The sequence below is a fragment of the Colossoma macropomum genome, unplaced genomic scaffold (assembly GCF_904425465.1).
Source record: "Colossoma macropomum unplaced genomic scaffold, Colossoma_macropomum, whole genome shotgun sequence".
In the NCBI taxonomy this organism is placed as follows: domain Eukaryota; kingdom Metazoa; phylum Chordata; class Actinopteri; order Characiformes; family Serrasalmidae; genus Colossoma; species Colossoma macropomum.
In genome coordinates, this window is record NW_023494799.1 from 38,930,425 (window position 1) to 38,954,866 (window position 24,442).

A 24,442-nucleotide genomic window follows, 5' to 3' on the forward strand; every position below is an offset into this window, starting at 1 on the left:
AAGTCTAAAGTGATACTAATAAAATGTAATTATGTAATTACATAATTGCGTGGTCAGTTATGCACTGAATTAGTTATATTCTGCCTATTCAAATGTGCACTTTTGGCTTTCTTAATATTTGTTTACACTTCAAGAAACACTGTCAACAGAAATTCTTAACGTGTTTGCAGTTGCATCATGTTTTTTGACATTTCATTGCCAGCAGTAGCTGAAACTTCTAAGGGTTATAATTTGAAAGAGGATTTTTTCTTGTTTTATGACAGCATGAGAGTGAAGCTGGTATTGCTCTATCCAGTGTAAGCATTGCTGTGCTCAGGAGCTTCAGTGCTGCACAGCAGGGCCTCCATTTCATCACTTCTCCCTCATTTCACCAGCGTCATTGTATATGACCATATGGTCAATATGACATTTTCATTATTGTGATAAATTACAGTATGAAATGCTTTTCAGAGTATATCACGCACTGTAAACTTGAACTTATAATAGGTTTAAAGAACAATAATCTGTGTTTTACATTCTGTTAACTTATTATTTGAAGTTCAAGCTCAGAATTTTAAGGTAAGCAAGTTACTAAATTTTTTTACGTTAAAACACTGAATCGTCAAAAGCATCATCAGTACCTTTAGAACAGAGAGTAGATGCATCTATCATAAAAATAACTACTTAGACTAATTTTAGAGAGCTTGAAATAATCAACAAAGTAAACTGTATAATAACTGCATGCACTGCATAATAACACATAGCCGACTGGATGTCAGCCCATTGTCTAATTTTTATTTATTTGTTTTACCGATTGCTTGATTTTTGTGTTGTTTTTTCTGAAATCGTACATCTTTGTAAACACTGTCCGGAAAAACAGTGTACAACAAAAGCAGTTATACACAAAAGAAGCTAATATTTGCTGGTACATTTTATCTGTTCCAACTTGTTTGCGAACCTCTGAGAAAAGAAATTTCATGATATTAGACCTGTGCACGGTGATGATGAGTTACTGCAATAACAGCCCAAATCGAAGGTAAAAACTAGTTTGCCACGGGTTTAAAAAAAGGTCATTTATTTATTGATTACTTGCATTCAAACCAAAGCTGAACAGCTAAACAGTAGTATTCCCAAATAAAATGAGCATAACTGAACTATTAAACATGTTGGTTTGATTACAGTTCTGTGAATTGCTGATAGATTTCATCTATTGCCATTGGCAATCAAGTTGGATGGTTTAAGCATCAGAAAACGTGCTGTCTGTGGCTTTGTGTTGCACAGAGTTAATCATATTTGTCTTGTAATATTTTGTTTTTATGTGTAGACCATGTTTGTATCAGTGCCTTATGAAAGAGAGCTCAAATGTTTTGATGTGGTTACATTATGTTACATCATTTAACAAAAACAAAAAAGACACACAAAAACAAAAGAGGCAATCAATAGCAAAATAATAACAACGAGCTACGATAACGGTAAAGGAAAGCTTCAGTAACGGTAGCACTGACTTACACTATTATTTTAATATCAAGAACAACCCAGTCAAACAAAAGCAAAGTTAGCGTACAGGTTTCTGAGACTCAAGTATGTTAACACATTACCTGCTTTGCTGAAATGACTGGCTGAATGAGCCAGAGGTATCGATTAAGAAGTTCCGTAAGTGAGGAGCAGCCTGCGGTCAGTAATTGCAGCTCTTATTTTCTTGAAAACATCCTCACACATTGTATTGGTGGTGTGGTAAGGCACCTCTCGCTTGCCTGCCACCCACCTCCTCACTATACTATTGTCAGTCGGCGATGGCTACGGGGTGAGATCGGACACATAACGTAATATACATTATAGTATAATAAGCTCACAAGTCTAATCCTACATTAATGCCACATTAACTAATTAGATGTTTTAAAAACCCAGCTGTTGAGCTGCACTGGTTGAACGCACTTGGGGGATGCTGGGGGACCACTGTGTGCCAGAGGCAGGTGGATATCATGCCTAAAAAACTCACCCATGTTCTGGTTTTAGGGCAGCCTCGTACCACAGACTTAAGATAAAACTGCTCTGAGTCTTGGTAAATCCACTGTCATTTCTCAGTTTCACATTAAGTGAAACGACCTTGGACACAACAGCCTCGGACAAAAGCATCAGCCTCGGAAAAGCTTAGCAGCCACAGACGTAACCGTCTCGAATAGTAAAGTCTGCATTTATATTGGTTACCTGAGTACGAGGGTTCTAAGAGGCCTTTCTGAAACATTTTGTATATTCAGGTATTGTGATGCTAGTTTTTTTTACCATATTGCCCACCTTTATGTTCTCCATCTTCTGCAGCAGTGTTTATAGTTACAGAAGCCTCCACATTGTGCGGGTTTTGTGTTTTCCTGGGTGTCACACACCTCACTCAACTCATCTGCCACTTATCAAAGGCCTTCTTGAGCTAAAGGTGTGCCAGCGCATGGAAATCTCCAAATCGTACAGTATACGGACGCAGCTGTACACAGTCTGGACTGAAGTCTGACACCCGTGGTGCAGAGCGCTGAGTTCTGTTTCTGGTTCGCTTCACAGAAACTGACCTAGATATGTGGATTTTGCTTTCTCCTTTACTTTCTGCAGGCCTTGTATCGAAGGTAGCAGCAAAACTGAACTTTTCAGCCAGAGGATCACTGGGAATATGAGAATATCATTATTGTGGGCGTAATAAATGCAGACTGCTCCTTTAGCCTCTTTCATAGCCTGGAGACAGTGAAAGTAGTTCATTTTAGTTAGAGAACGCTTTGACTTTAGCTGTGTATGCAGTTTCTTTCTCTTAAATGTTGTCCCTCTTTTTTTAGTAAGAAAATCTTCTGTCGTGGAATTGTAGTGCCAGTCTTTGTATTCATAGAGAGCCTTACTCTAAAGCGTCTTACAGTCACAGTGCAGGCTGGTTCTCTATGAACGTAGAAGGCTAGACTCTCTAATCTGAAGTCATTAAAGGAATACTCCAGCGTTTTCAACCAAATCTTTGCCTGACACATCTGAATTATATGGTTGCTCACCATGGACAATATGTTTGATGTTTGACTTGGTAAGAGAGCAAAAAACTTGATTTGAAAATTCAAACTCAAACTTGATTTGTCACCTCAGTAGAAACCAATGATTCAGCAACTGTTGGTTATCTGTAGAAGTAGAAGGAAATTACTGTCCATGGTAATCAACTGTATACCACAGAGATGATACAACCCCATTTCGAAAAAAGTTGGGACGCTGTGCAGAATATAAATAAAAATAGAATGCAATGATATGCAAATCATGTAAACCATATTTTTAAAGAAAAATACTACAAAGACAACATATCAGATGTTGAAACTGCAAAATTGTATTGTTTTTTGAAAAATATGTGCCCATTTTGAATTTGATGCCAACAACACGTTCCAGCAAAGGTTGGGACGGGGGCCTGTTTACCACTGTGTTTCATCACCTCTTCTTTAACAACACTCTGTAAGTGTTTGTGAACTGAGGAGACACTGCTGTAGTTTTCAAAGTGAAACATTTTCCCGTTCTTGTTTCATACAGGATTTCAGCTGCTAATCAGTTCAGGGTCTCCTTTGTCGTATTTCTCATTTCATAATGCGCAAAATGTCCCCAGTGGTGACTGGTCTGGACTACAGGCAGGTCAGTTTAGTGCCTGGACTCTTAATACGGAGCAATGCTGTTGTAATACATGCATAATGTGGTTTGACATTGTCTTGCTGAAATAAGCAAGACATATTTTTCAAAAAACAATAAAATTTCTCAGTTTCACCATTTGATTTGTTGTCTTTGTACTATTTTCAATTAAATATAGGGTTTAAATACTTTACACATCATTACATTTTGTTTTTATTTACATTTTGCACAGCGTCCCAACTTTTTCGGAAATGAGGTTGTAGATGGAGATGAGGTTGAAAAGTGCTAGACTGTTTCTTTAAAGGATTTACAATGAGTATGTTTGGAAGAGAGCTGTGCTATAGCGCACTGTTGATTTCAGCAGTCTTTTCCACTGTAATCAATATCTTTGTGGTGTATACTTTAATTAGTTGGTGATGAAACAGTAACAGATGCTTTAGAGAGAGAGAGAAAGAGAGAGAGAGGGAGAGAGAGAGGATCTGATGCAGACCCTATGCTCTGTGCCCCCTTCTGCTTGTCCATTCAGCATTTTGCCGCAGTGCCTCTCACTGTGCTCTGCTGTGCTGGATCAACAGTGACTCTCGCCTTGTCCAAACAGCCATTGTCATCAGAGAAACGGGGTCGTGGCTGTTGCTTTCAGTAGAAATATCCTTAAATAAAGTATGTTAGGCCGGAGTGAACTGATGTGACCTACTGAGCTGGAAACGTGTGGTAATGCAACTCTAACATTGTGACTCTGAGGTCACGTCCTGGGTAAGATGGCGGGACACAGCCAGCCGAGAGGTTTTAGATCTGCGTAGGATAATCTGAAGGACTATATTTAAAGCATTAGTTTATCAAAAAGTCAAACCTGCACAATCTTCTCGTACAGTCGATTAGCTAGGGCAAATTTGATGCATGAAGTTTGCTTGTTTAGTTTTGTACTGTGAGGCTAATGTAGCTATAAAGTAATAAAGGCTTATACCACATCAATTAGCATTTTACAAACTGCAGGCCTCAAACTGTGCTGGGTTAAGTTGTTGTTAATCTCAGTCTTCTGTGGTTTCTGACACTATATGACATACTATGGCACACTTTAACAATTTTAATACATATCATATAAGTTTAGAACGGTATATCAAAACTTAAACCTGTATAACTATAAAGCCGATATGCCTTATGGTATAGTATATGACACTATAGTATATTATTTGAGCTCAGTAGTATAATTTTCTTACATTTTTAAAATTCGTTATGCTCCTAATGCGAGCGCGTACGCTGTGAGTACGACGCAAACATTAACAGATTAACATGAACACACTAATGCACATATTTAGGCACTCCTTATTTTTACTGTGTCAAAAATGCATCGTATCGATATATCACTATATTGTATCAAACTCTAAATTTTGTGTACTGTTACGGCTCTGTTGCGTAGCTACAAGACAGTAGCAACATCCATTTTGAAGCCTGAATTTTGTCCAGTTTTGTCCGTTCGCCTCGTAGCTTGTTCTTGCTTATCTTTAATGTGTCGGTCGTGTCCCATTTTTCTTCCATATCATGAAGTATTTTGGAATAAACCACTGTATCAGAGATTGTCCCTGAGCTAGCTCAGTGTTTAGGTGGGGGGGGGGGTAGAAACAAGGTTAATCATTTTCCCCACCCACTGGTTCACGGTGATGTAATCAAAAGATGTTTTCAAGACAAGCAAAAGTCACTGCAGTTCAATCAGAGATTACAAGAATTTTGTTCCTGAGTGATACGATAACATGACCAGGTCAGTTTTGATTTCAGGGTGACTCTAATAACACAACACTCTTTTTACTAAGGCCAGACGAAAATAAAGGCCGTGTGTGCTGCGTGACGTGGGACTCGTCGGTGTGTTGGAGTGTGACTGCTGGGCTGGACTCCTACAGCCATGGGCTGGGCTCAGCCGCCTGGATGAATGGTGGTGGGAGCTGCTGGGTGAAAAATGCTGAGCTGGGCTGTGATTAAACGCCCTGGCGGTTTGTGCCTGGTGGCCGGAGCTGGAGAGATTAGCCCCATACGGGCATTTTGGCAACCAGCATATTTAGAGCAACATAAGGCACAGCTGAATTAGCTTTGGGGCTCCATTTAGCATGGCACCAACCACACTAGCAGATCACTGGGGTAAGAGGCTAATTGAGAGTCTTTCTAGACACTGTGTGTGTCTGTGTGTTAGAAAGGAAAAGGGAGGCGTGAAGTGTTACGGCTATGTTGATTATAAATGTCTGAGGCTAATATATCATTATGCTAAATAATGATACCATCTACAATTGCCTACGCCAGCATTTAGTGGATGTACTTCTGCTTCTGTGTGAGGTCAGAATGAAGCTCTTTAACCCCTTAAACTGCAGGATTGTTATTCAGTCATTAATCTTAAGACGTATAATTCACTAACTGCTATAAATTATTTGGTAACTGCTAGAAAAGTAAAAGGCAGTAATACTGAGTAGTTGAAATTGGGCCTTGGGTTTAAGGGGTTCATTTCAGCTGCACATCGACAATTTTCATCCTGACTTTGCAATACAGTACAGAACAGTGCTCAGCTTTAAATGCTTAAAAACGCTGTCTTTATTTAGCGGAAATGCATGGTAACTGTTGCGTCGGTGGCAAAATGGCGTCTGATCCAGAGCTGTATTATCTGTATTATTTAAAGCCTTGCTGAACAGTGGCTGCTCAAAAGCTGTAGCGTTAGCTGTGCAGGCTGATGGAGGGGCTCTTCAGTGGTAGCCCCTCATATGCACGTGCCTGTTCTTGCATGAGTGTCTTGGCTAACTGTACCTCTCTCTCCCTCTCTCTCTTTCTGTTCTGTACCTCTCTCTCTTTCTCTCTCTCTCTTCCAGGCCAGCCACACGGGCATGCGCTCGTACATTTACAGTAAGAACTCTGTGATTGGCTCGCAGGCTGAGCACGGAGGCATGAGGACCTACTTCTTCAGCGCAGATACGCAGGAGGACATGAATGGCTGGATCCGTGCCATGAACCAGGCTGCACTCATGCAGAGCCACAGCCTGAAGAGGTCAGTCATCCCCCCTTCTCTTACCCACAGTCCCCTCCACCTGGCGCACCTCCTCTCTCAGGGCTAGAAGAATCTAAAACCATGATTAACATGTTACAGATCGTTTCAGTGATAATCCATCAGTAGACTTCAGACGAAAATCACATTTTGGAGCTAATTGACATCTTTTTGGTCAAAACAACACGGTGGTCTTTGTTCGTGTGGTACGGTGTGGGCTGCTTGCTGAACAGAACTCCCGATCGCTGTGTTGTTTGTTCTGAGACCTCATCCTGACTGCGATTGGTCCACTGCATCAGTTCTAAGTACTGAGTCCTTTTGAAGTGTTGTTTTCATGTCATTTAAAATGTAAAATAGTTTTTAGAGGTTTAGAAAGCTCTCATGCGTCGTTCATTGCTGATACATTCAAACAGTGCATGCAAAAATATAAACAAATATTCTCACTGTTGATACAAAACCTCATATCACTAAAATAGTGACTTTACAGGAGAACGAAAAAAAATGTTCTGAGTATTTAATAGAAGTTAATGTAAAAATATTGGACCGTTTTTATTGGTCATGAAATTTTAACACAATCCAAAACTGGAGTTTTCAAATTATGCAAAAAAAGTAAAAACTGCAACGTTTTTTTTTATTATTTGCTTGATAGTCATTTGCAAAAGTTTGAACACCTAATATATTGAGTGTCTAATATATTGGAAAGAAATCTAACATAAAATATAAGCTGTAATTTCTGCATAGGCCACATGTTGTTGTTTATTTTTTTTCCAATATGTTAAATTAATTGTGCACTAAAATCTGTAAGTACATCCTAAATTTCAGTTCAGCCAAGAATTCTTACTGTTTCAATCTCTTCTCTAATGTGCTCCTTCTCTTCAAGTCTCCTCACATCATCTCAGTCCTCTCAGCCCTCGTATATTACCAGCTACTCTAGCTTTATGTGGCCTTGTATCTGTCCCACATTTGAATCTGAGTTCTGCCATTTGTCTGCTGTAATGTGTAATCCAGCCACAGCTATTGTGTAAAAATGAGTTGATTGATATTTTCTCTGCGAGGCCTTCATGCACGGCGGAGCTGTAACAGGCCTCTGAGCTTCCTGCACTCTTTCATTGTGTTTAATTGATCTCAGCGAGGCTGTCAAATGACATCAAGACGAACAGCTGATCCTTTTCAGTCTGGATGCTTTGTGACTAGAGGTGTGTGTTTCTGCCTGTGAGTGAGTTTTTCCCACATTACTTTTCTTATTTATAAACTGGTGTTGCATCAAACGTATTATTGATTATAAAACTTGTGCTGTATGAATTTTTAGCCAAGTAACTCTGCTGCACTTTCAGTCCTCTCCCAATGAGCTTTTGCTCCACGTCACTCAGCCTTGCTGCAGTTTGCGCCGTCTGCCTCACAGGCTGCTTTGTGAAGGTGCAATGCAGTGTGTGGCTGATGCTCAGGCACGCTGCCATGGCAGTGTGTACATTCTGACGCTGCAGCGCTGAGAACAGCACCACTGCGGCAGCTCCTGCTGCTCTAATCTGCAGAAGAGCCCCACCAATGTGAAAGTGTTGGTGCTGATACCGATGTTGATGTTAAGGATCTAAAACTGATGACATTTGTTGAAATAATTTTATAAATGTTCAAAAATTAAAGCAACTCATATAGTTTTAGTTAACCCTTTAAAGGGGAGCTTCATCAATTTTGCTACATTTCTGCATAAATAAATGGTCACCATGTCAACAAAGTACTTTAGAGCGGTTTAGTGTGAAATGCTCCTTTCTAGAAATTTACAGAGTCAGAATAGAATTGTGCACAGAGGTGGTGATAGGAACCAGACGTCTTGTGGAGTTTCAGAAAGCCCTTACATGAAAGTTATTACATGAAATGGTAGTGAATAAACTGCCTGATGTCTGAGACACTGTTTTATGGTAGGTTTGTGTTAAAGTTTTGATCTAAAACGTATTTTAATCAAGTGGTTCGCTGGTGGTTTTGTATAGTAAATAAAATGGCTGTATTACTATCATAGACATCGGCACCCTGTATTTTTATCACGGTTAACTGGTTCCTGGTTCCTATCATTACATTTCTATGCAAATGGACCATTTCACACCGAACCATTCTGAAAGACTTTGTTTATATCTCAACCACTGAATTATGCAGAGACTTTGAAAAGTTGGTGGAATTCCCCTTTAAGGCTGTTGCAAAAAATGTCATTATTTCTGTTGTTTAATTTGCTGTTCTCTGTTATCAATGTGATTTCTCAATGTTGTTGTTTGGTTTATGTAAATAATGTGATCTAAGGCCGGTTTTACACAGTGAAACTTTGATGCAACTAGTTGCATGTTGCAAGTTCCCTACAGCATAATTTTCATGCAACCAGAGAGTTTCACAAATTATTTTAAAAACAATAAAAATGCAGCACATTCAATTCTTCCACTTCTGAGTGAAATTAGCAGCTCATATGTTGAGACACCTGCAACTGTTGTTGCTGAGTTGCAGATGAGTTGCAAAAGGCTTTACATTATGCAACACAACTGCAACTTAGTTTCATGTAGGTTTCAAGCAACTAAAGGTGCATGAAAGTTGCAATGTGTAAAGCCAGCCTACTAAAGCCAAATATTTATAGATTTTTATTTAGTTTGCCTAACAAACTACAAGAAAATGTGTAAACAGGTTTAATAGTCACACTTGGTTCATGATTTATTGTTGCTCTGATTAAACAAAAAATAACAAGCGCTTAATCTGAATTGCACAAAATTCACAGTATATCTAGCCACAAATGCAGCACACAGAAGTGCAGATTCTACATGTTGATGTATTTTCACTGCAGCCAAACTTGAACGTGTACGTGCCAAAACTCCTCTGGCGGCAGATTTTAAAGGGCCATCGCCAAATTCTCAGAATGGATGACCAGCTAGATAGTCTGTAATATAACTGTCAGTTCTCAAGTCTCAAATTTCTTGAATTCAAACAAACAGCAGAAACAAAGTCTTACATAACTACAGGGAGATTCACTCAAAAGAGGCCCCGAATATTCTGTTGTAACTCCCGTTAGGATGATGTAATCTGAACCAAAAAAAATACGCTACATACCTTGACGTGTGTGTAATCGATTGCATTACATGCGATGCTGGAAGTGATCTCTGTTTTCTGCCAGACACATGAAAGGGGTAGGGGGGTTTGCACCTGGAAGTTGCAAATGGAGGTTAAATGTCGTGATGGCTGTCCGGCGCCTACCAAGCTCCATACACTGAGGAGCTCATTGCATGTTGTCTGGTTCAGATTGCTTCGTCCTAGAGAGAGTTATTACAGAATATTCGGGGCCTCTTTCAAGTGAATCTCCCTGTATAATCATCTTGTACGTTAACCATAAAACTTTAAACAGGTAAATAACATGAACTCTCAAACAAAAGCAAATTTAAAGTACTTTGTTCTACTCAACAAACTCAAATCACAAGTAGATGCTGTCTTAATGGGACGTGCAGCTTCAGTATCTTCATGTGATGTTCAGATGAGGCCCCTGATTAAAGTGGTGAGTTATTAGCACAATTTACCTGACAAAATGTTCTGTTCTTGGTTGGTTTTCTTATATAACATTTAAAGAGACATTATCCTTGATTTACTGGTGGAAATTTCCTGAGTATCAGCCAATTTTATCAGCCAGATGACCCAGTGCTGACTCTTTCAGGCCACAAACACCAGGCACGGTTCATCTAGAGCGCTCTTGTTCCACAAACCCCCTAAATCACTCAGAGACTGGCGGTGATAGATAGTTGTTTTTAAAAGGACGTAAAGGGGGAAGAGGTGGTTTATGACACATGCTGTTTATGGCTGCCTGTTGGGTTGAGCTGTGGTGTTTATTCAACGTTAGAAATGTTTTCACTTATGCATGTGGGCTGTTGGCAGTGTGCGGCGGCAGAATTTTGGGATGCGTCCCAGGCTGGTGTTTGTGGGTAATATAGCAGGTAGTGTGAAATGTTGCCCGGTAGCCAGAACTTTTTCCAGACCCAGGGGCTTCATAGTGATCCAGCAGTGCCATCTAGTGGACAGTGCTGTTTACTGCAGGTACAGAGTGACCCATAGAGAGTAAGGGAAAAGCAATGTAATGAGATACGATGGCTGAAATGCAGTGCTTAATGGTGTGAAATATCACACGGTGACAAAAAGCAAGAGCTCACTATTGTCGGTGAGCTGTCAAACATACTATAGCGATTATGTAATCATTGCTAGCTGTGACTAATACACAAATACTCCACACTATATTGCTGAATGTAGAGGTAGTTTGCTCTATATTAGAAATTTCCTTATTCTGCTTATTATTTCTGATTTGTTAGTTAGCAAATAATTGTCTGTAAAAGGCAAATTACAAGTGGAAACCTGGTGGGAAAAGATACACATGATTATGAGCTATTGTCAAGCTGAGTATCTTTGAAGAAACAGACCTCTGATGAATAATATCTCATAAAAGACAGATTGATAAATTACACAGTGAACTAAAAGAATGATCTGTCCCATTACATGAGCTATTACCTCAGAGCACAGACAGAGTGCTCCTTCCTTCTATTTGTTGTAAAGATGAAACGGCTGTCAGGTTGATTCACATGAGCAGATTTCACCGCTTAAAGCCGAAAGAGCTCCTCTCAACAGCTCTTGCCTGGTACGAGTGGGGAAGATGTGGGTGTTGCATTAGTGAGGATATTCCAGCTGGCTGCGTTTGCTGTAATGACAAACGCGTTAATGAGATGTACCGTTTTTATTGCGCCCTTGCTGTTACTCGAGTGAGAAATTGTGATTTTGGAGGGAAATGCTTCAGGTTAATTGAACAGTGTGCAGCCACTTGTTAGACGGGGGCTTGATGGCTCTTGGTGCTCAATGAGGAGAAATTCTCGGTCTAATCAGACAGGAGTGGATTGCCACATGAAGAATGCGAGCCATTTTGAGACTGTGATTGATTAAGAGAAATATCGCAGGGCACATTCGTAGGCTTCGCCAGTCAGAAGCATGAAGTCCTTGCTTCAGTGTCTTAAAGAACTGCCAGAGCTAATGGAAGGAATTCAGCCTCGCTGAGAGGGATTATACTTGTTGGAGTGTTTGTCCTTAACGCCTTCAACACGAGACGTATTCAGTAATTAGTCTTAAAATGATCGTTAAGTGACTACTATGAGTTATTGAGTAACTACTATGCAACTGAAATGTCAGTTCTGTAGGTCCCACATACAAACCCTTAAGATTTAGGTGAAAGGGCCTGTGAGGTGAAGGGTGCATGTCACGGAAACTGAATTTTCCCTTGCTTTTGTGAAAGGAGAGAGTTTGATGTGGTATGTAAGCACAATCAGAACAGAGCCTGTTTTACGTGTATCAGTCTTAATCCCTCAAGATGGAATAGGTGCTGTGATTTGAGTAATTAATGATGAGGTCTGAGATTTTAATATGATATGAATCTTTCATGTCTGTAGTTTTTACAAGTCTGCTATGTAATGAATATAGAGTGAAGTACCTTCTGTAATTCGTCAGACTCAGAGCTCCTACAGTAGAGGTCACTAATAGGCGGACCGTGGTCCGAGTCCGGACCCAGACGCTGTCCTATGCGGACCGGGACCTATAACTGATAAACTATGAATTCTTTAATTTTGATGGGGTGGTCCTGTTTTAATTGTTGTAACTTTTCTAGCCTTTACGGTACCACTTTAGCAGCCCGGGAGACTCACAGACCAATCGCATGCATTGTAAAAATCACACGTGACGCTACTCAGCCAATCAGATCTGTGCATTATGATGAGCACTGAGACTCCAGTGAGTGACGCACACACAGGGGAGGGAAGAGGCGAGACACAGCAGTCAGAGAAGAAAGTGAGCCAGATTATTTTACATGCCGTGCTCTAAAAGAGAAAACTGACAATAAATGTTGTTGAAATATGACTGAACTGTACTTTATTTGATTTGATATTCAGTTGTTGACTGTATAAGATGTTTGATATACCTACTAGGCTACTTCAGTAAACAGTATATGGCACTGAATCATAATGCAAGGTAGACAGTATGATGTTCTGGACCTTTACTTGAGGAAATTTTATTTAACTGGATCTTATTGAATTTTAATTAAAGACCTCTGTCCTACAGTAATAGTTGTGCTGCTCAAATCAACCTCACAGGAATGTAATAACACATCCTCTTATAGACTTTGGCACCTCTTTTTTGGTGACCGGGAGGCGAGGCTAACCCTAAAAATGAAGCTCTTGGTTTCTTTATTAAATTACATGATATTAAATGAGCCCTTTTTACTAGTCTAATGCTACTTTATCTGGTATTAACTGGAAATTCTTCATTGTTGTTTGTTTTTATGTTGTTGCTATCATGAACATCAGGTGATAAAGTTTTGATTTGGGCTATCTGAGGTCCTTCAATGAAATTACATAGATACTTTATCACACACGACTCGGCCAGTCGAATCTCTTACAGGCTACATTACTGGACTTCCTCCAGCTCAAATAGGGGTTTAAAGGTACGGTAACAAAAAACAGCCTGTCTTATGGATAAAGAGAGGTTGGAAGATGCTCATGTGAAGACAAATTATGACTGTTTTTGGTACATAAAACCACACAAATGCTGTAAGTACATCTCAGTGGAAAACATGAAATGTAGCATAGGGGCTCCTTTGAAAGATAAAACTTTCTTCCTCTCCCCACAGAGAAGCTCCGAAAGCTGAGCAACAGGCGGTTCCCCAAACAAATCACTTCGGCGGCAGCAGCAAAAGCTCCTCCCAGGCTGAGGGCCTCCATCAGGCAGTGTGGGTTGAGGTGGCAGACGGTGAGGCGGTCAGGCAGGAGAGGGAGGTGGAGGTACGTCATGGTTACAGTAAAGATGGCTCAGAGGCCCAAGTCAAAGCCTCCTTCCCAGATGCGGAAGTGGACGGCCTTTCTCCGGATTCCGGAGCCCCGTCTCGAGCCTCGTCCGCCCTGCCCACACAGAGGAACGGCCTGCATCCCGACCAGAACGGCAATGTGGTGTATAAGAGGGGCCTGGTGCCCCGCACAGACACTGAGAAACAGGTGCAGAGGAAGACAGCGCTGGCTCAGGTGGAGCACTGGGTCAAAGCCCAGAAAGGAGATCCTAAAAGGTCAGTGGCTTTCATGCGCTGTAAAAGACAGCATTGTACAAATGTTTCTATACAGCACAAAAAAATATATGATGGCAAGTGAAAGCATCTGAAATGTACACGATATAGATAATATTTCTCATTATGAGATTATGAGAATTTTATAAAATGATTCAATCTATTGAAAGACATTCCTTCTTATTTTAAGTGAAGCTATTAAGTAAATTTAGCTTGAAATGTTTGAATGATTTAAATGTATCCACCACTAAGCTAATTCATAAGGTCACTTTAAATATGTCTGCATGTCTAGAAATAAGTCGAATAATTTTATGATATTTTTACAACCACTTCGTAATTATGAATTAGATATATTGTCTCCGTTTAAAATTGCCTAGAAAGTTTTGCAGTATCAGCTCTCCAGTGAGATTGTCTTTGCACTGGGCCTCGTTTAAGAGTGGGAGCGCTCTTGTGAAACAACCCCCTCTGCTGATGCTGAATGTAATATGTCTGCTTCTCATAGACAGACACTGCACACTGCACTCACTGCACTCTAGCCTTATTTTCTTTTTCTGTTCACTCTCAGAGCAGATGAACATTTCACCTACTGTTCATACCTCATACCTCAGACCTATTTACTGTACATTCATATACAAACTGCCACGATAGTGTAAACCATTTTATTAACAGTAGCAAACTAATGAAATTTAATTTTGTATTTATTTTACATTTAAACTCTTCTGGCATTTTCTTTTGTTGTCAAGTGGGATGGAATAAAGTCCCGGTTCATTAGCAACCTGTAGTATTCATGTAAGGGACAGTGCACACAGTGTGAGACTTTTGCCCATTTTTTATTATTATTTTTTATTATAATTAATGCAGAAAATGTTTATTTAATATAAATTAATCATGGTCAGAAAACGCCCTTCATTTATTTAATTTCCAGTCAAAATGGCCATTATGTACAAGTTATTCATTTTTCAGGACACCTCTCTGTGGGTTTAGATATGAGGTAATCCTCTTCCGTAAGGAGGGTGAACATCAAAGGAAACAGGAGTCTCCAAAACTTAAAATTAAGGACTAAAACAAAATCTTAGACAAAACAGGATTCCTAACAACCATGCAAGACCTAATAGACCATCATCAGATAAACAGTTAAAAAAAGCTTTTATCTGAAACTGGAGAAAAAGCTCCACTCATGCTTCAGATCTGAAAAAATCCACAGGTGTTTCGGTCCATTCTGACCACATAGCGCCCACAGACACAGCAGCGCTATGGGTCTGAAAGGATGTGAAGCTGCTACAGAGAAGAGCAAATTTGGACACTTGAGATGCAGAGTAAGGTTTTATGGAACGATGAGTGTGAATTTTTAATTGGGATTAATCGGATCCTGAGAAGCAGAAAATGCAACCAAGTTATAAGACTGAACTCCCCAAATGTCTTTGAAACTGAAAGCAGGTGTCCCGAAAAGAAAGTAGGCCATAATAAGGGAAAAGGGTAGACACCCTAATACTGAAACTGATATTATATTTAGGTGTTGAGACTTCTGTGACATTTTCTGTTAAATATGTTTTCTTTTTTCCTGACAGTGAAAAATGAATAATTTGTACTTAACAGCCGTTTTGCCTGGAAATTAAATAAATAAAGGTGATCTCTGGTTTTTGCACAGTACTGTTTTTTTCTTCCCTCTTGTATTTATTTTCCTGTCGTTTGAATGTGAATTATTTCTGGTTCTGTTCTTCTGTGTGATTCCAGCCACCCTTCCTCAGAGTACACTCTCCCCAGGCGGACGCCTCCTCTGCAGCCTAAGCTGGGTGTGATAGAGGCCTACCAGTCATTGCCAAAGACAGCCCGGCGTCCATCAGGCGGCTCACCCCCGGTGACCCGCAACCTGCCCAGCGACTACAAATATGCCCACGACCGCCTGAGCCACTTCCGCATGTCCACGGACGAGCGGATGGCCACCAAGGAGGGCATGGTGTGGCAGCTGTATGAGTGGCAGCAGAGGCAGCAGTTCCGCCATGGTAGTCCCACAGCACCCGTCTTCACCGGGCCAGATTACTTGGACACAGCGGCTGCCTTCAGGGTCACCCTGGAGGTCCCCCGCTCTATATCTGTGCCCCCGTCCCCCTGCGACATTCCCCCACCAGGACACCCTTCCAAGCTACTCTCACCCCGCCGTCCACACACCCCGGCCGACCGGGTGACTGTTCGCCCACTGGACGAGATTTCGTCTGTGGTGGACGCACCTGGCCCTGGCTCTCCGAGACGGGTCGTTTCAAAGGTGAGGTTTCACACAAATCTGGGATTCAGTTACGATTTGGTCAGAAATCATTCAGAGCAAAATGAAATCTCAGATTTGACCAGATTTTGATAAGAATCAATATGAATATATGAAATATGAGCAGTAAGCATTTTTATTTTGGTGTTTAAAAGTATCCCCAGAATTTTATGTCGGCTAAAAAATGAGCACATACTTTATTGAATATTCTTATAATACATTGCAGTCTAACATTCCAGTATCGATGCAGCTGAATCTCCACAACAATGCATCAATGCATTTTTACAGCACTATTTCACATGCTAGCGCAATCGCACAGCACTTCGTAAAAGTCTTTGGCGAGCCAGGAAAACTGTTCAAAGCTCTTTATCTGGCCAGTAAGTATGTTTATGACTTGTGCTATGTACAAAAATCGAATAAATACAAATTAACATCAGCGCAGTAAAATCCAGCTGAGATTTGTTTTAAAAAAGTTGATATCTTGTGAAAAAGTGACCAAGACAAAGACAGCATACTGCACAATTAAACAACACTGACTTAATGCACAACAGCACAAAGCTAGGCTCTCAGGTTTGGTTCCTCTTCCTCTCAGTGTTCCTCACTGCAGCACATTTACTGAAGTTAATTAGCCAAACTAGGTATTAGATGGTAACTGTAAACACTGGGATGCCTTCAGAAGATGTTTGAAAAACACTGTCAGCATAAAATCACAATGTTTTGTGTTGATGTCTAGTTGGAGTTACTGTAATGTTAATGTTTTTCCAATTTTAGTGACTGACAGTGTTATAGATGTCAGTTATTGTTTTGATTGAGAACAGAGCCAATTCTAAACCTTTAGTCTACCGTGTGTTTTCAGTGAATGCGTAAGACGACTCAGATACCTGTACATGTTTTACGGAGAGTGGGAATGATTTATAAACTGGTAGCCTAATTACATTTTTGTGTTATAAAACATGATATAAAACATGAATAGATCATTAATAGCCCTATGAACACTTTTTAGGAGGTGCTGGTGGGCAGGGCTGCTAGAAGTGGGGCTGCTGGGTGGGCTGCAGCATGCCCAGATTTCAGCATTGTATAATGGCAACTTCTAAAAAAACATATAATAATAATAACAAATAATGATCTGAGTAAATTGTTTTAGGATGGAGTTTGTATTTTTAATTCTGCTCGCTGCACATTTGAGGATTTAATCTCAGCTATAAGCTTGATCGATTACTGCAAAATACTGCAATCTAATTGGTTGCTGCTGAGCTCATTTGCATAAAGTTTATCCAGAATGAGAGAGCCGACTGAGCATCAGCAGGTTGATGTGTCAGTTGTATGTGGAAACTCTCTCCCTAAAACAGCACTTCATGACACATTTGGATGTAAATTATCTAAACATTTAAAGGAAAAAATAGGCAGATCATTATGCATTACTTTGTACATCATTTATGTGCTGCCTTAAATAATATATAAGAAAATAAGTAAATAAATGGATGCTTACAAAACGTTCCAAAAAAGTTGGCACAATTTAAGACTAAAAACATTGTGAAATGTTCAATAAATATCTTAAACAGGTGATGCAATCATACTTGGACATAAAGGAGCATGCAGGAAAGGTCTAGTCCCTCGAGTAGGGTTGGTTGAGGCTCGCAAAAAAAGCCTCAGCAAAAAGTCCAGCAGTTTAAATATAACATTGCTCAGCAAGTGATTATAAGGACTTTAAGTATTTCGCCTTCTACCATACATATCATCAAAAGATTCAGGAAATCTGGGGGCATCTTGTGCATAAACCACAACTAAATGTCCAGAATTCTTAAGCACCTAAATGGCACTGCATTAAAAACAGGCGTGTTTCTGTGATGGATATCATTGTGTGCTTGAGAATATGAAAAACGTCAGTAAACACGGTCCAACTCTGCTTCCACAAATCTAAGTTAACACTGTACTATACACAGCGGAAGTCCAACATCCAGAAACACTGCTGACTTCTCTGGGCTCAAGCTCATCTGAAATGGACTGCATATTGGAAACGTCTATTGTGGTCTGATGAGTCAACCTTTCAGATTGTTTATGAAAATAATGGATGTCATGCTCTCTGGGCCAAAGAAGAAAAGGACCATCTAAATTGTTACCAGCATAAAGTTCAAACGCCAGAGTCTGTCATCGTAAGTAGGATATTAGTGGATAACATGCACATCTGTAAAAGCACCATTAACTCTGAACACATTTTAGAGCAACATATGCTCCCATTTATTCAGGAACATCCGCGCTTATTTCAACATGACAACACCAAGCGACATTCGAACAGCATGGCTGCGTAATCAGAGAGTGCAGGTGCTAAACTGGTCTATCTGTAGTCAAGAACTGCCTCGCATTGAAAATGTAGGTTTTAATAGGATCAAAATACAACAACAACAGCCTTGTATGGTTTGACAGCTGAAGACTTGTTTAACTGAAGAATGGCAAAAAATTCAAATCAGTTTGTGCCAATCAGCTTCAATCCCCAGGCAATTATTAAACGCTGTTAAAAGTGCTCTTACCTTTTAGTCAGTTTAGAATACATTTAAACAGTTCTGTAGGTGAGAGTTGTAGGTGTATCTGTAACTTCTGGCTTGTTTTTGTTTATTCTGTTTGCTCTAGTTGTTTTATTGACTTGTTATAATTTCTGTGTACAATATTACTGTATTATTGTAATGTACTTTCCTGTGTGTTTTACAGGGCCACACTGTAAATGAGTGGGCTAACCTGCCCTTGTATAAAAAAGAGAAGAATAATAAAAAAAAAATTGAGCGAGTAGAAATATGTTTAATTGCAAGTAATGATGATAAATTATTTGAATAGTTCGACAGCTCTACTTTAAGTATTTTATGTTTATACTTACACAATATACATAGACAGCTCTGCACATTGGTTGCGGTGAGGAATCCCTTTTTTTGTTCTGTTCAGATGGTTGTCAGGCACCCAAACTGCATGTGTTAGTGGGAATCTGTGCCTGAGAAGCGGTCCCCAACTGGTTTCCCGCTGTACTGCACTTTTTTAAAAGGATTTCACACACACGTTCCCACAGGATTCACACAGTCTTCAGCCCAGAGCCCGTCCCACAGGTGCAGGGGTGTGTTTTTGTGTATAAGACTGTGCCTATGTGTGTGTGTGTGCGTGTGAGAGGAGTCCTGCTTTCCTACTGCGACTGATAGCAAGTTTGACTACTCTGCCACACCCTCCACATCAGAGCCGGCCCTGCTAGCATCCTCCCAGCCCTCCACAAGCAAACACACTGTCATTCTCACTCTGTGCTCAGCAGAAGTCGAGCCGCGTGTGAACTCACTAATTACGCGTCCCCAGTGGAGCTACTCACAAAGACGTTGTAAACCAGAACGGCAAAGACAACGTCGTCTTCAGGCCGCAGCATCAAACAACGTCAGCCTTAAAGAACAGCGGGGCCTTTTGAACGGATAATTTTAGCCGTAGATGAACTTTGTTAGCTTCCGCTCTAGCAGCTCTAGTAGGTTTTATAGGGTTCCTCTGGCAGGCGAGCATCTTTGTAGCGCGGACCTCCACCGAGGATCGTTAAAGCACGCGTTCTTAAGTGGTAAAATTTTGCCAAGGGCTCCCCGGCTCCCTATAAACAGCCCTATCTCAAGCATCAGTGTTCTCTTTCTTCTGATCTCCTGTTTTAAATAAAAAACCTATTATACAGCAAAAAAGTAGAGCCCAGGGAATCATGCTGGAAAGCACAGCCTGCACTGTTTTGCTTGCTGGTAGCAAACAAATCGTATTTTAAGAAAGCAGGTTGGAGATAATTTATGTGTAGTTAATTAAATCTCTCGTTGTTTATGGGTCCTGTGATGGGCCTGGTGGAGGGATTCTGTGTGTTAAGCAAAAATGTCAACTCTTCAAAGCCCTGTGGCATTCGAAACGAAGCTCACACCTTTTTTTTTTTTATTTCAGATGAATGTAGCAAAACATGAATGCAGTGCATAAGTTGTGGGTGCTAAACTTTACGTCTGACTTTTACATGACACCACAAAAGCCCCCGTAGCCAGAAAGCTGTGTTAGATTTTGTGGAGGACTGTTTCATTATTATTGAAGTCCATGTCTGTGATTTTGATGTCTTAACCTGCTTTCTGCCTCTGCCTTCATAGACCGCCCAGATCGAGAGGAGATCTATGCCGACCATGGGCTACATCACACACACAGTCAGCGCACCAAGCTTACACGGAAAAACGGTAAGACTTCAGTACGAGAGCTTATTGAAGGATTCAGACAGTTTTAAGATGTGCTCAGTGCTGAGGAAAGGAATAAATATAAACTGGAGATTGTTAATCAGTTCGGTCTCCTAGTGAAGTGAATCCAGCACTGCCGTTCATAGGCAGTAAGTTTAGTGGTACAATACAGCACAAAAGTCTTAGCCCCGCTAAGAAAAGTCCCATAAGTGTGTTTTGCTTGGAACTAGAATACATATAAATAAACATTAACAGTAAATTACATTAGAAATTAACCAGAATTTCTTGCTTTCAGAGAAGTTATTGATGTCTTGTGAGATCATTAGAAGAAAACCATTATTTAGCACGACTGGTTTACCTTAATGAAGTACTGATTACCTGAACCAGGTACTGGATGGCAGCAATGCAGAAAAATTAAGTACATCAATGTCGAAATTCTACATTTTCACATGAATCAAATACATCCAGCACTTGGACAACTGATAAATCAAAACATAAATATCAGTATTTTCATTGTTTAAATGAGAATTTATATAATATTAAATGAGAAGTTTTTCAGACTTGCAGAATTAAATTGTTGAGATGTAAACAAAGTCATTCAATGTGAATGATTCATTGTAGAGAAACTTAACTGACTCAGAGTTCTTTACATCAGTGATGCTACGGTCACAATGTCTGAAAAAAATATAGCCACCTTATTTACAACCCCATTTCCAAAAGGTTGGGATGCTGTGCAAAATGTAAATAAAAACAAAATGCAATGATATGCAAATCATTTAAACCCTATATCTCATTAAAAGTAGTACAAAGACAACAAATCAAATGTTGAAGATGAGAAATTTTATTGTGTTTTGAAAATATATGCTCATTGTGAATTTGATGCCAACAACACATTCCCAAAAAGTTGGGACGGGGGCCTGTTTACCACTGTGTTTCATCACCTCTTCTTTATACAACACTCTGTAAGCGTTTGGGAACTGAGGAGACACTGCTGTAGTTTTGAAGGTGAAATGTTTTCCATTCTTGTTTGATACAGGATTTCAGCTGTTCATCAGTTCGAGGTCTCCTTTGTTATATTTTTCATTTTATAATGTGCCAAATGTTTTCAGTGGTGACAGGTCTGGACTGCAGGCAAGGCAGTTTAGTGCCCGGACTCTTTTAATATGGAGCAATGCTGTTGTAATTTATGCAAAATGTGATTTGACATTGTCTTGCTGAAATAATCAAGGCCTTTCCTGAAAAGACGTCGTCTGGATGGCAGCATATGCTACCAAAGCATGTATATATTGTTCAGCATTAATGGTGTCTTCACAGATGTGCACGTCACCCATGCCATGTGCACTAATGCCCCCCCATACCATCACGAATACTGGCTTTTGAACTGTACGCTGAAAACAAGCTGAGTGGTCTTTAGCCCAGAGGACACAGTGTCCATGATTTCCAAAAAGAATTTCAAATGTTGATTCGTCAGACCACAGGACACTTTTCCACTTCCCCTCAGTCCATTTTAAATGAGCCCGGGCCCAGAGAAGGTGGCAGCGTTTCTGGATCCTGTTTATATTTGTTTTTTTCTTTGTGTTTTAGAGTTTTAACTTGTATTTGTGGATGCAGTGATGAACTGTTTTCACAGACAGTGGTTTTCAGAAGTGTTTCTGAGTCCATGCAGTGATTTCCACTACAGAATCATGTCTGTTTTTAATGCAGTGCTGTCTGAGGGCCCAAAGATCACGGCCTGCAAATACTGGTTTTTGGCCTTGTCCCTTACATACAGAGATTTCTCCAGATTCTCTGAATCTTTTAATGATATTATGTACTGTAGATGATGAAAAGTGGTGAACCCCTCCTCATCTTTACTTCTGAAAGACTCAGCCTCTCTTTTTATACCCCCTCATGTTACTGGCCTGTTGCCAATTAACCATCAGGTGTTTTTTAGCATTACACAACTTTACCAGCCTTTTGTTGCCCCCGTCCCAACTTTTTGGGAATGTGTTGTTGGCATCAAATTCAAAATGGGCAAATATTTTTCAAAAAACAATAAAATTTCTCATTTTCAACATTTGATATGTTGCCTTTGTACTATTTCCAATTAAATATAGGGTTTAAATGATTTGCACATTATTGCATTTTGTTTTTATTTACATTTTGCACAGCGTCCCAACTTTTTTGGAAATGGGGTTGTAATACTAAAACCACCAGTGAACCTACATGTGTTTTTGAGTTTTGTATTGTTGATGTAATGTTTGTAATAGAAAAGTTTTCATGTTTCAGGCCTCAGGCAGTGCAATCATAACCAATTTATGTTATTGAACCTCTTTAGATGTATGTTTACTGTCATGAACCCTTTGAACAGTCAGCAAGTTTCTGTAGAATGGAGCGTTTCACATCAGACCACTCTGAATGACTTTGTTCACATCTTAACCATTTATTATGCAGAAATAGAAAAAAACAGCAAAAAAGCTCAAGGCCCTTTCGCAGCGATGAAGAGCCTCAAACACTGCCACGTACTTTCACAGAGCACAGAGTTTCGGCTTCTTTAAGTTGGCTTTTTAGCAGAATGGGCTGTTATGCAGTATCTGCGGCTCTGAAACACACTGACTAACGAAAAAGGTCACCTCTTTGCCTTTACTGACTGATACATCACACTTCTTCCTCCTCTTTGTTTTCTTCCAGTAACTGTTTTATGAAAAGTGCACTAGAGCCATAAACGTATTACATAAACGCAGATTTTTGATGTATTTTATTCATCTGTACAAACGCTCTGCTACCTCAAGGAAAGGTTTTGGAATTGGTTAATCAAACACATTGACGGACAGAAAATCACGACCTGCTGTATTAATGTTCATTCGAATTTATTCTAATGTTAGTCTTTTTCCAAGCAACTAAACACTGACTCCCCACTGCTTTACGTATAATTTTCTCTGATGGCCTAAGTCTGTTGCATGTTATAAAAGCGCAGCAGTTTAGGTTGTGGGTCGGTGCTTCTGACCCGACGTTGCTGCCCCGGTGGCCGCGTCTTGAAGTGCTCTCTCTGCCCCTCTACCAGCCGGAGGAGCTGACGCTGCTTCTCATCCAGCTCAGGAGACACCAGGCCAAGATGGCGAGCGTGCGCAGTGATGCGTTCGCTCACCTGCAGAACCAGCACAACGGCCTCTCAGGCCCCAGCCTGCAGGTCAGAGGGTCAGAGCCACCCCCTTCCTAAACCCCCCCCTTCCAGTTCAGGCCCCTCTTTACTGCATCGTGACCCCGTCCCGCTCTGTGCCCTCATCTGTATGGCTGTGCTCTGTGGGTAGTTGTGTCGTGGTCGTGGTAGTTCGGTGCTACAGCGCGCATGGACAGTAGAGAGGACTCGTCACAGCTTGGACTGCAGAATTCAAACGTACCCGCCTGTGTTGCGCTATGAAACCTCTTTTTCAGTGCATTTTGCTATTTATTTATTCATTTATTTACATTTGTTAATTCTTTTTCATCTTCTTTTTTTGGAACCCTCTGAATTGCCCCTTCAAATGTTCGTTTGGAGCATGTTGCTTGTTAACTTGCCTGCATTCACAAAGTTAAATGTCATACATTTTTTGTGCTGTTTGAAGTGTTTGCAGTTCTAGAAGTACACATTTAAGTAAAATATTAAATCTTTAAAAACAGTCCTCAATAGATATTTTTCCCTTTTTAAAGTTAAGGTCAAATCTCTACACTAAACTGAAAGTCGAATCAGTTTCATGCTTGTTATGAAACAGCGGCGCAGCAAACACAGAGTCTCAAATCTGCAGACAGAGTGAAGCTACAAAGGCGTTTTTTATGCCTTTTCTTACCGAAGACGCTGTTTTCATTGAGTAGTTTTTGGGCTGCAGTTGTGAACAGTAACGCAGTAATAACCCAGGGAGGTTCCTAGACTTGATCATCTGTAATGGACCTGTTTATGCTCCCCTACAAATGCCTTCTTTTGTAGCTGCCGTTGCCAGTTTGGACGGGCTTTACCAAAAATTGGCTAAAATAACATTCATATAATGAGATATTGTTCTGCAGGTAAGATTTGTCTTAGGCTCCGGTCACACCGGACTATTGCCTCGCTATTTTCTCTGCCAGGGTGGAGCGAAAATCAGATGGGTATGGGCAGCCCTGGAGCGTGAAGTTTGCTGAATATCTACTGCTATCTAGTTAACCAGGTTTTTTGCAACTGTGAGTGACAGCAACGTTATGTTGATTTAGGACCAGTTGCTTTATTTATATATTTATTTATTATT

General features: G+C 40.2%; 1 protein-coding gene across 1 annotated transcript in view; it reads left to right on the forward strand.

Annotated features, from left to right (window-relative positions):
* plekha7b (pleckstrin homology domain containing, family A member 7b) overlaps nt 1-24,442 on the forward strand; it is a 166,669-nt gene that overhangs the window by 118,408 nt on the left and 23,819 nt on the right. Inside the window, exons 9-13 of the mRNA XM_036587019.1 lie at nt 6,459-6,634; nt 13,308-13,736; nt 15,468-15,996; nt 20,124-20,207; nt 23,248-23,373. Of these exons, the coding sequence (XP_036442912.1) occupies nt 6,459-6,634; nt 13,308-13,736; nt 15,468-15,996; nt 20,124-20,207; nt 23,248-23,373 (1,344 nt within the window). The remainder of the gene's footprint in view (nt 1-6,458; nt 6,635-13,307; nt 13,737-15,467; nt 15,997-20,123; nt 20,208-23,247; nt 23,374-24,442) is intronic.